Source organism: Apium graveolens, chromosome 2 (genome assembly GCF_009905375.1).
Source record: "Apium graveolens cultivar Ventura chromosome 2, ASM990537v1, whole genome shotgun sequence".
Taxonomy (NCBI): domain Eukaryota; kingdom Viridiplantae; phylum Streptophyta; class Magnoliopsida; order Apiales; family Apiaceae; genus Apium; species Apium graveolens.
The window spans coordinates 313,949,612-313,965,243 of record NC_133648.1 but is presented as its reverse complement, the minus strand read 5'-3'; the positions used below and the strand labels follow the sequence as shown (position 1 = coordinate 313,965,243).

Genomic DNA, 15,632 nt, shown 5'->3' with positions numbered 1-15,632 from the left:
AGCGGTTTCGGATTGAGATTTTTTCGGTTTAATGTTCAGCCCTAGTTTTTATGAACGAGAATCACATCTTAATTACTTCACACCGCAAACAATAACTCAATTATTATCTGAAAAGATCTACACCAAAAATTGAGCTCGATTAATATTGTTCGGATTCGGACTCGAGCTCGAGCCTTAACTTTAAAGCTCGAAACTCGGCTCGCAAAAATTTCAGTAAGCTCAAGTTTGACTCGAAAGCCCGATTCGATTTTACCATATATTGACAAAAACACGAAATATGACTGGTTCGGCACGAGTTCGATTCAATTAAATATAGAAAATATAAATAAATAGTTAAATAATGATACTAAAATATATTTATAATAAAAAAATTTAAAAATAGTAAGGGCTCGATAAGGCTCGCGAAATTTGAAGTTCGAGCTCGGCTCGATAAAGAATTCGAATAGCTTGAGGTCGAACTCGACTCATTTAAAACTGAGCCGAATTCGAATATTTTACGAGCCGAGCTCAAATAACTCACGAACAGTTTGACTCATTTACACCCCTACTCATACTCATACAATTCTATACAGCGTCAAATACAAATTTCTACATATATAAAGAATATTTAATTAGAAAAAATATGCAAATTACAAACTATATAAAAACTCAAATTTAGCAAACTAAATAGAATCCACTATAAAACCTATTGCAAACTCTTTTAATACATTTAAATTGAAACTCTTTTACAAAAAAAATGTTGTGGCTACAACTTTCTTATTAATACATAGAATATATTATTTGATACGTTGTAATATTCTATTAAGGATGTATTCTTAATATAAATATTTAATTTAGTATCTAACCAAAGGAATAACTTTTGGTTAGACTTTACTTTTGAATCTTTTGGTTAGAATTTTATTGTTATTTCGAGATCTAATATTTTGTATTATCTATTTTAATTTTAAATTAGTGTCCGAATGCTAATTTTGTTATTCGTTTTGCAGCTTATAATTTCATGATACGTTCAGACAATGTTTTATTATCTAAATTTTCGGGAACATTTTACATGCCTTTTGATTAGATAATAACCTTCTCGAATGAAAAAATCCCCTTCGCGACGGATTTGTATTTAGATACAATTTATCTACGTGAAAGTGCATCTTGACAAAAAAAAACATGGCTAGCTTGTGAATATGTAATAGTTAAATTTTGTTCAAATCACTTGTTTTTAGATTTAGGGTTCATTTTATTATTTTTATAGAACTTTTAAAAGAGTTTTTTAATAGGCTCCATCTATAGATATTAGTACTTCCACTCATCTTTTAGGATAGTAGAATGTAAATGATTAATTGATCTGTGTTCCACTTGATACACTTGTAAGTTAGATAAAAAGTACGGTATTGCTGATATATTGGTTCTCATATATACTCAAGGCTTCAACAACATAGCCGACCCTGACCTAGTGTAGCCGGAGATAAAAAGTACAGTATTGCTGATATATTGGTTCTCATATATACTTCGGCTCCAACAATATAGACGGCCCTGACCTAGTGTAGCTCTGTGCGAACGCACTGGTTGGCACAGGGCTACACTAGGTCAGGCCGGCTATGTTGGAGTTGACATAACATATAATATCCTAAATTACTAAGAGTTATTCTTTTTATAATACTCTTAAGGAACATGATAGGATACTGTTGGACTTGCTCTTAAGTGAACTTCATCATTCATCGGGACCACTCCTACGGTCGGTATCAGTATCCGTGGCTTCTTGTACTAGTTGTTGATCCCTTTCTTCTTGGCCTAAAATTTCATCCTCCTTTGGGTCCTGTCTGTCATTTTCCAGAGGAACATCACTACTCATCTCGAAAGAATGAACTCCGGAAATATTAGCAATGTGTCGATTGCGATATCTTGCAATAAAGACTGAGCATTCAGAACAAACTAGTGCAAGTAGCGTAAGGAATGTGGTGATGGTAAAAAGACCAGCAAAGCTATATGATGTCAAACTTGGACTATCCCGAGATATATCTTCGGCTTGATACCAAGAAGCATATCCCTCCCCAAAATATTCCTTCTCAATTTCTTGAATCCTTCCTGCTTCCATTACTTCTAGTATCGCTTCTGAAATTGGCTTAGAGAGGGGGGACCCAGCCGGAAATGCCTATAATATAATCGTTAATAGCTATCAATTCTTTTTAATCTATTAAAGTCAATGCATGCATGCCTCATGTGGATAGAGGTGTCATGTCCATGACTATTAAAATTGATATTGACTATACTTTTGATTATATTAGTTGAAAATGATATAAGATTATTATGAACATAAGATCATAATCTGATGATGGAGAAGGAGACTTACAAAGCCAAATCCACCGGTACTATAAGTACTTCCGGCCATCTTATATTTAGAACCGTATCTGTGAAGGAACAGTTTCATGTAGGGAATTTCATCGTAAATGGCGTCGATCCCTCCATATTTGCATCCGAGAGAAAGGGCCTTATCAAAGTCTTCCAAGCTCGAATAACTGATGCCTTCAATTCTTAATTTTTTGAGCAATTCCTCTACAAACGAACCTTTTTGATAACCTGCACAAGCTGGGATGTCTGCAGAAAGACTCAGCTGACCCACCGTTACTATATTGAGGATAGATTCGCAGTATAACTCTGCATTAATATGTATGCCAGGAACAACCATAGCACCAGAACAAACCTTGCCCAATTATTACCCACCATGTTCCCTGCTCATGAAATATCAATTAACAAACCATGTAATATGCAGCTATGTGCGTGTGTGTCTTTGTCTGTAGTAGCAAAACACTTACTTTCAGGAAAGGCTAGAGCTGCTAATGGGAACAAGATGAGCATTCCAAGCTGGCGTTGGAGATTTAAGCGCCGCTCCAACATTCGGAGAACGAGTCCCACAAAAATAGCAGCCAGAGCAATCGTGAGCCAAAGATCCCAACTCAGTGGCTTCAAGAATATCCACATGTTTTTTAGCTTGTCGGGTTCAGCTCTTACAACCATTACCACCCCAGACTCTGAGTATGGAAGTGAAAAGTCAACTTTCTTTTCTCGATCAGCCCTTATCGTTATATCACCAACTACTGCCTCATATTCCGGGTTCTGTATACATACATATATGTTGATTGATTAATGGGAAATAGGTTGATATGGGAAGTTTATTAATTAATGTATGACTGCAGGATATAAGATTAAACATAGAAATGAAGAAATATTGATTGTTTGTACTTACCTTGGTGTCACTAAGCTTATTGACTAGATCACGGTATGATCCATCACTGCCTCCACTGTCATTCACAATCACAAAAGGAATGAATTCAGGTTCAAGAGGAAATGGAAATAATAATGCTTCCAGAACAGCTTTGAAAACATCCATGACAAATCCAGTGACGTTATATTTCTTGGTGTCACCAATTTCTTGCACACTAACAAATTCCCTAAAACCTGTTTTATCTGGAACTCCTACCCTTAGCTTTGGGCCCATCCCTGGTACACCCCAGCCCTCGGGCTTCTCTGTGGAATCTCCTGGCCAAATGATTGGTTTGAGAACTTGATCAGCGTGTTTTGAATAAACTACTGTCTCATCTTTCTCATCTGCACCTATTATTTTCCTGCTGAAGCCTCTCTCTGGTTTCCAGTATCCAACAATTCTAGCACCTTTTCCATCTATGTTGAAAATTTCTGAAACAGGAGCTTGTAATTCTCCATGCTTTAACTTGAATTCTCCGCTTAGGCCAAGGAATTCGGTTTTCAAGATTTCTTCAACAAGTTTTGGGCCTGCTTCTGATTTTCTCGAACTTGTGATGTCAGCACTTGATGCAATTAATTCTTCATGATTTAACTTAACATGCTGGAACCTAATATTCTCCACCGCTATGGCTACTGCCCAAACCGTGTCGTACGCTCGCAAACAATATATATCGGATTCCACTCCAATCTTTTCAGCATAATTAGGTTGCTGCTGCATCATCAGATACTTATTTGCATTCCACCTGATTTTAAAATCCTCCAATTTTTTTGATTCAGGTATATAAGGCCTTATGCCTAAAACACCTTCCATTGACTCGATTGTTGTAGCATCCAAGTTGGTTAACGAATTGGATAAAGTGTGGGTGATGATCCATGCCGTTCCTTTGCTCATCATCTTCATCTCATTTGCATGAGAAAACAGACGAGAAGCGAGGTCAAGACAAGTCAAGTGAACGAGAAATACCCGACTTTGCATACTCCACAAGTTCCCTAGCTCTTCCCTAATATGAGATTTATTGGAAGAAGGTGAGATTGGAATCACGTATGAGAGCTGAATATTTGCTTTCTGAAAGGCATCGGTAAGAGAAGGGATGAACCCGGTACTAGATTTTCCGTACTTTGTATCATCTTGATAAATCACTACAACGGCATGCCATCCGTGTTGTTGGACAAAAGTAGTGATACCTTCCAGTTGAGAATCATCAGACAACGTGGTTTGAATGAAATATGGATTCCTTGAAGGCCATAGCGACCAGCTTTTCACAGTAAATGAGACTACTGGCACCTGAGAAATCACTCCAAATTCCGCAACAAATCTAGCTTCGTTAGCATATTGTGGCCCGATAATTGCAACTACTTGGTCCTCATCAACCAACTCCAAAGCTGCATGAATGAAAAACCTACAAGGTAAGTGACTGGTATATATCACAAGGAAAACCACCTACTTGTAAATAAACAAATGACACGTGGATCACCTGCTGAAGCTGCAGTAAGAACATTTTTTGAATTGTTGGGGTGTAAAGCCAATCTTGTACTGTAATGCGGATTCTTAAAGTAGAAATCGGAGACTGCCATGGATATGCAAGAATTGGCCGCAAAACCGAAGGATGAATTGAAATCAAGAATTAAACCAACATTAACAACATTTCGATTTTTCGAGTCTAAACCTGTACTCGTCTTATTTTTAGCAGAAACCAAAACAAGACTACTTGCACTGATGAGCAAAAGGCAGAGGTATAATTTGGAGAACTCCATTACAGGTTAATTATTGGGAGTACTTGCCAGAGCTTGTAAAGTAATTATGTACATGTAAGGGAGATACTTGAATGAAAGGAGTTAAAGGGATATATAGACGTAGTAATTAGAAGTAGTAATATTGAAGTGATCGTTCATTCGTGCTTGAATAAGTCAGTGATATGTTAAGAAACATATTCAAGTATTTCTTGTCTATTTCCGGCATTGACTTGCGAAAATTAAAACCTTAATTAACAATAGAAATAAAAAACTTACAGTGACTTGAGTGATTTCAAGGAAGATACTGTTATTGGAATGTGGAGGATTGTGATTAGCTCCTTAACTTAGTTTCTCATAACTTCATAGTCACACTTCCTGCATAGAATATGTTTAGAATTTTAATTCAGCAGTCTAAATGATTTTAAAATTTTAACTATGACATGTAACATCTTAATCGGCTATAACATTGGTAAAAATAAAGTAAAGAGTTTATTACTTCCGTTCGAAAATACAAGTCCATTTGACTTTTCTACGCGTATTTTAAGGTGAATAAAAATAATAGCTTTACAAATTAATTTTTCAAATTTTTTTCTGAATAAAAGTATACATATTAAATTTTAATTCAAGAAAAGAAAAATTAAAAAAAAATATACGAAGTTATGACTTTTATACACCTTAAAATACACGTAAAAAGTAAAGGAATCTGTGTCTTGGGACGGAGAGAATATTATAATTGACCAAAAATTAGAGCATTTTCAAGGGTACCATTAACTTAAGGCGTCAAAATCCATGCGACAATACTCTTGGATGCCTTCTCATTGAAGTTCCAATGACACTGAAAGAATCTCAAGATACTAAACTTTTGGCACCCCTCAATTTGAAAAAAAAAGGAAAAAGCATGAATTAATCTTTGTATCGAAAGTATTGTTGGAAAATATGGGTATAAGTCCCGTATTGGTAAGTCATATTTTTGAATATTACGACTAAAATATGTGTGAGATTTGATGATATTCACTTTATAATGGAAATTATTATTTTCCATTAGAATTTGGCTCAAATATTATTGCATAAATTAATTTGATTTTATTTTAGATTAATTGATATGGTGTATGTCTTGATATATTTAATCTGATTATGTTTCAGATTATTGATGGAAAAAAGTAGCGCCCAAGTATATCTACACCTATATAAATACCTCTAAGGCGTTAGGGTTAGACACACCAAAAACATATTCGCCTGTAAACACAAAACCCTACCTCTCTCTCTGTTGGTGATAGTTTCGTGCCCGTTCAAGCTCGCTGAAGGTGCTCGTTATCCGTTACGCCGCCGCTACCTCATTTTATCGTGGGAGGCTATCGACTTGCACATACGGTCAGAGGCGAAATAGCTTTAAGGAGACAGTTTCAACTGTACTCGAGGATCTCTCTTCTGCTTATATCTTTTCTTTCTCTGTTTGATTTCGTTTACTCACGCACACACTTGTTTGATTTATATGTATTAATCGCAGATTGTATTCACAAGTATATATGTATATGTACATATATATACAAGGAAAATATGATACGGGTAAAATGATGATTATTATTTTTAATGTGTTGACAATGTTTCACACGCATAAATGAGGTCTCCAACAGAGATGCTCCAAACAAACAGTGGATTTTGGATCGGATCGGTTTCAGATCGGACCGGTTTCGAATCGGTTGCTCATTCGGATTGTGATATAATTGGAAACCAATCGGATCGGATATGATTCGGTTCGGATCTTTTTCGGATTTAAAGTGGATGAAATTCGGATAAAAATCAGACAAATTTGGTTCAGATTAAATTCGGTTCAGATATTTTCGGATCATAATTTATTCATTTTTTTAATTTAATAAACTTAAAAAAATATTTTTTCATAAATATAGTACTTTTAATATAATATGTTGTACTTTTACAAAATGTTATGATTAAATAATAATATTATCATAAACATAAAATACTTTTAAATATCAATTTTGCTTATTTCGGATCACATTCGGTTCGGATATTATATGGCTCGATTTTGTTCGGTTCTAATTTATAATCAGATATAGTATTTCAGATCATTTTCCATTAATTTTCAGTTCGGATAATTTTCGGACCGGTTTAATTTGATTTTCGGATAATTATCGGATTATATTATATGATTCGGATTTCGGATCGGATCTCGGTTTCATGAATTTCGGTTCGGTTTTTCGGATTCAGACCTATTTTGTGATGTCGCTGCAATATGTATTTGGTTCATATTTTTGGTTTCCTTTATAGACTGTCTGAACTTTCAAAAGTTACAGCGGTGTATATAACTTGCGGAGTCTAACAGCCAAACGATGCAATAAGTTCCCATATTTCTTTTAGAAAATGGTACGTGTAATGTGCCATCTTGTATGGAACCAATGTACATCATTTACAGATGCGTGAGCTTAAATTTATTATTCACAGTCATGATCAAAGTTTAATATACGCGTGTTCTTGTATTACTTGTTATATATGTTAAATCGTGCTATATGTTATTTCTCATTCGCATACTAAATGAGTCTCATTATTCAATATATGCATCTACCTGTGCGATAAGAAGAATAATCCTGATATGCCACCCCATGTGTATCCTACCTACATATTACAAAGTATACAGAATACAGAATACTTGTGGGTTGTTATTCAGTACTTTGAATTCTGTACATCATTTTGTCACGTTTTTTAATATTCTTTAGGATATAAATTCATTGTATTTTTTAATTTTTTTTATCTATATAAAAATTTTATATTTAAACTTTTATTAAAAAAAATAAAAAAAATATTATGAAATTATATTCTATAAAAATATCGAAATTCGTGTAAATAGTAAACGTATCGAAATCAACCGGGACGGAGGGAGTAATCAACTACCCGCCGGTATCTCGATAAAATTCACCTACGTGCATGGAGACCCCGACAAACTGTATACTTAAAGTCGATCATCCATCACCCCGGTTAATATTCAATTTAGTGTTGGATTCTTCAAGTAGTTGTTCTTCATTACTTTCTGCCTCTTGACCTAAAATCACAACCTCCTTGAAATCTTGCGGATCACTTTCAGGAGAGATGTCGTCAGTTGCCTCAATAGAATGAACTCTCGAAAGACTGGGAATGTTCTGGTTGCGATACCGTGAAATAGCAAATGAGCATTCGGAACAAATTACTGCAAGTAGAGTAAGGAAGGCTGTGACTGTGAAAAGGCCAACAAAGCTGTAAGCGGTTAAACTTGAACCATTCCCTGATATATCCTTGTCTTGATATAATTCAGAGATATATCCCTCCCCGAAATATCTCTTCTCAATATTTCGAATCGTTTCGTTTTCCGTTACTTCTAATATTGCCTTCGAAATGGGCTTCAGTAGAGGGGATCCGGTCCGAAATGCCTGTAACATTAAAATTTAATAATAGTTTTTCAGTTCTGTGTCTAATAGTGGTGATTTATATCAATTTTTATGATTAGTGTCATGTAATTTGTAGTGTTAGATGACTAAGAGCAAATAATTACGACCAGAGTTGAGACCAACCAAACTCGTCCGATACCACTGAGCTACTCTCAACCCATTGATGTTATTATTATTAACATACAAGGGGTGTATTGAATTGAGATTTTAAAGAATTTTTTTTCATTCATGAAATCTAGGTTTATTCAATTGGGAATTTAAAAAATGTATCAGAATTTTATAGTATTCAACTAGAATTTTAAATTATGCTACAAATTTGGTGATATTCAATCAGGATTTTAAATTATGCTTAAAAATCTGATATATTCAACTGAAATTATTTAAAATCCATTAAAATATGATGGTATACAGGTGTTGACGGATTTTTTTGAACTTCATAAAATGATGAATTTTGTGGGATTATTCAATATATTTTATGGTTTTTGAAATCCATCCATAATTCATGAGATTTTGAAGGATTGTGTTTAAATCCTAAAAACTCTTATCAACTCTACGACATTTTATTTAGAATCCACGTAAAATTAAAATCATATATAATCCATTAAAATCCATGGATCATATATAATGCATTAAAATCTTAATTCAATATACTCCCATCAAATGTCGGTTAAACAGCTCAAGTGTTAAATTCTCTGTGGACCCAGGTCTTGCAATCGACCTACCATGTAAATTACTGGGAGTAGTAGTAGTATTTTAGTTATTTTTAACAAATATGCTAAGATTATGTTCTTAGACATATGAAGGACAACGTGCAAACACCCCCACAGAAATAAGAATAGTAGGACAATGTAGAGGAGACTTACAAAGCCAAATCCATCGGTACTGTAAGTAGGTCCAGCCACAGCATATTTAGAACCGTATTTGTGAAGAAATAACTTGATATACGGCATCTCATCAAAAATGGCGTCAACTCCTCCATTTTTGCATCCCTTAGAAAGAGCTTTATCATATTCCTCCATGCTTGTAACTGGGACGGGTTTTATGTTCATCTTTATAACAATCTCTTTCACAAATGTGTCTTTTTGATAACCTGCGCAATAAGGTTTGTCTGCAGAAGGTTTCAGCTGACTCGCAGTTAATATTGAGGATAAATTCGCAGTGTAACTCTGCAGTATTACATATGCCATGAACAACCATACTACCAGCACAAATCTTGCCCATTTGTTCCTCACCATATTCCCTGCATGTTAAATATCGAATCAATAACAAACCATACATTTCATTGTGTCTTTAGCTCTTTGTCTGCAGTAACAACGAGTAGTGCTAGGTACTCCAAATGTTTCCCCAAAATGAGATGTCATGACACATGACAACGTTTAATTTGTGGGCGTGTATGTATACACGTGAAATCCCTTATTATTATTAGGAAATTTAGCATAAACTCATATGACACATCAGCATTTGGGGAATTTTTAGGAAATATTTTGGGGTACCTAGCATTTTTCAATAAAAAAACACTTACTTTCCGGGAAGGCTAGAGCGGCTAATGGAAACAAGACGAGCATGCCAAGTTGTTGTTGGGGATTCACGCGATGTTCCAATATTCGGAGCACTAGTCCGATGAACATGGCAGCTGAAACAAAAGTGAGCCACAGATCCCAACTTAAGGGCTTCAAGAATATCCACATGTTTTTCAGCCTGTCGTTTTCAGCTTTTACCACCATTACAACACCAGAGCCCGAGTATGGAAGTGAAAACTCAGCTGAATCCTCTCGATGAGCCCTTATCGTTATATCTCCAACCACTGCATCATACGGAGTCTGTTTACATACATATAATCCGACTGATTAATAGGAGCTTAAATTTAAATAAATTAACGTGAAGGATAAGTACGATAATCACTATTGCACACTAACCTCAGAAACATTAAGTTTGTTGACCAGTTCATCGTAAGTTCCATTACTGCCACCAGTGGCATTTATGAAAGGAATGTATTCAGGTTCAACCTTGAACGGTAATGCATCCAAAACAGCTTGAAAAACATCTATGCTAAATCCAGTGACATTGTACTTCTGTCTGCCATCAATTTCTTGCACATTCACGAATTCAGTGAAACCTGTTTTTTTCGGAACCCCTACCCTTAGCTTCTGGCCTGTTTCGTAAAATTTTGTAGTGTAATCCGGACTTTTTGGGTAGAAATCAGGGTTTGCCATGGATGTGCAAGAATTGGCCACAAAACCCATGGATGAATTGAAATCAAGTATTAGACAACCATTAACAACAATCCGATTCTTCGAGGTTAAAGATATAGTTGTTTCATTTTTGGCAGAAACAAAGAGGAGAATAATGGTATTGGTGAGCAAAAGGTAGAGGTACAGTTTCGAGAACTCCATTACAGCTTATAAGTTATTTGAAGTGCTTAAGGCAAGTATGTGAATGTAAGTTGAGGTACGATAGTAGGACTGTATAGGAGTATATATAATGAAGCTAATGTTTGTGTCGTTGTAAAATCTGGCTTGAGTGAGTCACTGATAGGGCAAGAACATGAATATACACCTATACAAGTAATTGACTAAGTAAGCTTGCATGAGAAAGTTACCAGGAAGATACCAGGGTTGTGGAAGAATTTTTAGAAGTTCCTTTAGTTTTGGTCCTTTTGAATAGCCCATATCGAGATTAAATATTAATATTACAATATTGAATTTATTAAATTATTGTGAATAAATATAATATTAACTATTGCGTAAATACGTTATTGTAAAGGAGTAAACATAGAATTAGGATGAAAGTCTGTAATATATAAATACGGAGTATATAATTATGTAATTTTAGGAATCCAACGGAGAATTAAAAAATTTAAATGAAAAATATAAATTTTATATAATTATTTATATAGTTGTATAAAACTAAACCTGTTATGGATTAAAACTAATATATATAATTGCTGTATTTAATACTAAGGAACGTGAGCTTCGAGGCTCGATTTGACTGCTCTTGTGTTTCGTGACTCAATCTGCCTTAACAAGATGCCTACGTACCTTGCTGATTGCCAAGGATCAAGTCAAAAAACGTAGTTCTGATTGGTGGGGGTGAGACCCCTTATATAGATGTTGGTGGTCCTTGAATTGGACTTGGTATAGGAGACTTGGTGGACAAGCCTCTGAATTAGGATAGACTTAGGAGTCCTAGGAAGTAGGAAGCTGATTCCTTATCCTTTTAGGTCCCCTTGAGGCTAATCTCTAAGGATTTATATCCTTATCGGGACTCTTTTCAACATCTGATTTCTCCCTTATTAATTAATTACGAAATTAATTAATAATCAGGGCTTTTGGGCCTTTTTTATTCCACCAGGCCTGATCTGGTCCATCAGGCTTAACCTTTCTGGTCTGAATATTATACATCTTATTATTGGGCCTAGCAGCCCACAGCTTGTACAATTAATGCAGTATTTAATTATACAATCATAATTTATTTATCCCTATCATTTGCCCCCCAACTTTTGGGAAACATTGAATAGGTTTCGCAGAAGTTAAGTCTATTTGTTCCCTTACAGGGTTTCATTTTTCCGTAAAGTGTGGAGCGACCTACACGTTTACAACGAATTTTTCCTTTTATTTAGGAATTATTTTGATTTCCAGGAATTTTTCCCTTATTTCCGGGATTTTTCCCTAATTTCTGGAATTTTCCCTAATTTTTCTGGGATTTTTCCTTATTTTTCTGGGATTTATCCTTAATTTCTGGATTTTTCCCTTAATTTCTGGGATTTATCCTTAATTTCTGGATTTATTCCTTAATTTCTGGGATTTATCCTTAATTTCTGGATTTTTCCCTTAATTTCTGGATTTTTCCCTTAATTTCTGGGATTTATCCTTAATTTCCTGGGATTTATCCTTAATTTCTGGATTTTTTCCCTAATTTCTGGGATTTTTCCCTAATTTTCTGGGATTTATCCTTAATTTCCTGGGATTTATCCTTAATTTCTGGATTTTTTCCCTAATTTCTGGGATTTTTCCCTAATTTTCTGGGATTTATCCTTAATTTCTGGATTTTTTCCCTAATTTCTGGGATTTTTTCCTAATTTTCTGGGATTTATCCTTAATTTCTGGATTTTTTCCCTAATTTCTGGGATTTATCCTAATTTTCTGGATTTTTCCCTTAATTTCTGGGATTTATCCTAATTTTTCTGGATTTTTCCCTTAATTTCTGGGATTTATCCTAATTTTCTGGATTTTTCCCTTAATTTCTGGGATTTATCCTAATTTTTCTCCTTTTTTTTATATGCAGATTTCGACCAGGAATCCATTCGGCCAGGATCCTGGTCGAATTAACCTTCTTTCAGCCCTGGTCGAAGGATTTTCGAGCAGGAATATTCGAGCAGAGGTCCTGGTCGAATTTCGGCCAGGATTTCCCCCCCCCCCTTTTTTTTTTTTTTTTTTTTTTTATACAATTTTCGACCAGAAATTTTTCGACCAGGATTTTTGTCCCTTTCGGTCAGGAGTCCTGCTTTTTGACCGAATTAGCCATCATTTGATGCCTTGGTCGAAGCAATTTCGGGCAGGATCCATTCGACCAGGATCTTGCCTTGCTTTCTGGTCGACAATCTTCTCAGGGAAAAGAGGATCAGGATTTTCGGTCAGGAGTATTTCGAGCAGAAGTCCTGGTCGAATTTCGGCCAGGATTTTTTCCCCTTTTTTTTTTTTTTTTTTTTGTCGACTAGGAAGTTTTCGACCAGGATTTTCGTCCCTTTCGGTCAGGATCTTCATTTTTGACCGAATTAGCCATCCTTTGTTTCCCAGGTCGACAGAATTTTGACCTCAATGATTTCGACCAGGAATCTTTCATGTTTCTTGGTCGAATGGGTCTCATTTCTAGTCGAATTAAGCCTCTTTTTCAACCCTGATCGACTTGATTTCGAGCTCAAGCCATTCGACCTGGACTTCTTTGTGTTTTCTGGTCGAATAGGTCAAGATCATTTGCATAAATTTTTGTACATACTTGGATTTAGGCCCCTAATGCTGGGCTAAAACTTGGGTTGTCAACTGGGCATGATTATTTCCTCAGGAACATTTTGGTCTTGATAAATATTTTTGACCGAATTAACCTCCTTTTCTAGCCTTGGTCGAAGCCTTTTCGATCTCAACTAATTCGACGATGAATACAACATGAAACCTGATCGAATTGGGTCTGGGATTTGGGATATATTACTTTCTGTGACTCCATATATTTGATTTGGGCCCTAAGTCTGGGCTGGATTTTTTCCAATCTCAAATTTGAGCCTAAGATTTGGGCCTGAATTCTTTTATGGGTACCTTATTTTTGACCCTGGGCCTTTTCCAAACCAGGCCTTTACCTTGGGCCTTCCCCTTTTTTGACTGGCTTTTTGTATTAGGCCCCTTACTTTTAACTGGGCTTCTTTGGTCCACCCTAAATTGGTCTTTAATTTGGGGCCATTTAATTTTCTGCTAATTGGGCCCTTTTCTGGGCTTACCTCTTATTGGGTTGATCTTTGCCCTAAACCTGGGCTAGATTTACGAAACCTTGTATTGGGTTTCAACTTGGGCCCTTCTGGGCTTTGATCTTTAATTGGGCACTTAGTATTGACCCTGGGCTTGATTTATTGATCCCTATACTGGGTTTTTTTCTAACTCAAGTAGGATTAGGCCTTATTTTTGGGCCTTCATTTATCCAAATCCTTTTTGGATTTGGGACTTATTTCTGGTTTTTGAAGATAATACTCATATATATTTTCTTCCAGTTTTTGGACCCCGGGTGCTGGGCTTTGAATATTTGGGGCCCTTATCTGGGCTTGACATACTTCCAGGCCCAACAAGTTTTAACCTTTTTTTTTTGAATTGGGCCTTTTTATAGGGCTTTCATATCATGCATCTAATTTAATTGCCATGCCATAGAGATTCAAACATATTTCGAAAAATTCTCTGAGCTTCAAAAATTGTTTGGGATTCATCCCTTACACAAGTCTTAATAAACTTCATAATAAGACATATAAATCCTAAGCAAAGCTTCAAGGTGCTTTTCAACCTACTCTCCATCATGACAAGTGAGAATCGTATCCAACTGCCCTACACATAGTAAACCTTCAGGTTTTGTGCATGCCAAGTTCTCGGGACTTCAAAACCATCCATAGTCTCCAGCTTGTAGGTTCCTCTACCCTGAACACTCTTGACTCTGTACGGCCCTTCCCAATTCGGGGTAAGCTTCCCTTTTTGTCCTACACCAGATGCTTCTATCTTCCTCAAGATTAGATCGCCTTGTTTAAAAAACCTTTCTTTAACCCTTAGGTTGTAGTAGAATGAAGCTTTTTTCTGATATTCTACTATCTTTGCATGTGTTTTATCTCGCACTTCATCAATTAAATCCAGGGCTAATCTCTGCCCTTCCTCATTTTCTTTCTCATCGAAAGCCTGAATCCTTGGAGAGGAATGTGATATCTCCACGGGAACTACTGTTTCCGCCCCATATGCCAACATGAAAGGAGTTGCGTCTGTCGTGACTCTACAAGTAGTCCTGTAGGCCCATAATATTGGAAGTATCTCATCTACCCAATTATTTCTTGACTTCTCGATCCTCTTCTTTAGTCCATCCAGGATTATCCGATTTGCTACCTCCGCTTGCCCATTGGCTTGCGGGTGAGCCACAGAGGTGAACCGTAACTCAATTTCATTTTCTTCGCAATACTTCTTGAATTCCTCGTTGTTGAATTGTGTTCCATTGTCAGTGACGAGGATACGGGGAATTCCATATCGGCACATAATGTTTTCCCACAGGAATTGTGCAACCTGCTTAGTTGTGATTTTGGCCAAAGGTTTGGCTTCGATCCACTTGGTGAAATAATCAATGGCTACAATCAGAAACTTCCTTTGTGCTGTGGCCATAGGAAAAGGCCCTAGAATATCCATCCCCCACATAGCAAAGGGAATAGGTGAGTTGATAGAGGTCAGCATCTCGGGGGGTTGTCTGGCGACTGGTGCATGCTTCTGACAACGATCACACTTCTTTACATATTTTTTGGCATCAGCCATCATTTCTGGCCAATAGAAGCCTAAACGAGTTATCTTATGAGCCAAGGCCCTGCCCCCCAAGTGTTGCCCACAAATACCTCCATGCACTTCCTCAAGAGCTAAGCGTGCCTCATCGGGCCTGAGACACCTCAAGTAAGGAACCACGAAAGATCTTTTATATAGAATCCCA

General features: G+C 36.1%; 1 protein-coding gene and 1 pseudogene across 1 annotated transcript; both read right to left on the bottom strand.

Annotated features, from left to right (window-relative positions):
* Positions 1-1,702: 1,702 nt before the first annotated feature.
* On the bottom strand, positions 1,703-5,007 carry LOC141703739 (glutamate receptor 2.3-like; annotated as a pseudogene).
* Positions 5,008-7,840: 2,833 nt separating this feature from the next.
* Positions 7,841-10,854, bottom strand: LOC141706413 (glutamate receptor 2.5-like). The gene is made up of 4 exons (XM_074509178.1): positions 10,340-10,854; positions 9,946-10,243; positions 9,287-9,663; positions 7,841-8,405 (listed from the first exon to the last, which is right to left on the bottom strand). Exons 1-4 carry the CDS (start codon positions 10,814-10,816, stop codon positions 7,962-7,964), a joined length of 1,596 nt encoding a protein of 531 aa, XP_074365279.1. The 5' UTR covers positions 10,817-10,854; the 3' UTR covers positions 7,841-7,961.
* Positions 10,855-15,632: the final 4,778 nt, after the last annotated feature.

Coding starts and splice junctions, on each gene's coding strand:
- LOC141706413 (XM_074509178.1), bottom strand. CDS start 10,816: ATGGAGTTCTCGAAACTGTACCTCTACCTTTTGCTCACCAATACCATT. Junction 10,244..10,339: donor ACAAACTTAATGTTTCTGAG/GTTAGTGTGCAA, acceptor GTATGTAAACAG/ACTCCGTATGATGCAGTGGT. Junction 8,406..9,286: donor GTACCGATGGATTTGGCTTT/GTAAGTCTCCTC, acceptor TTAATGTTACAG/GCATTTCGGACCGGATCCCC.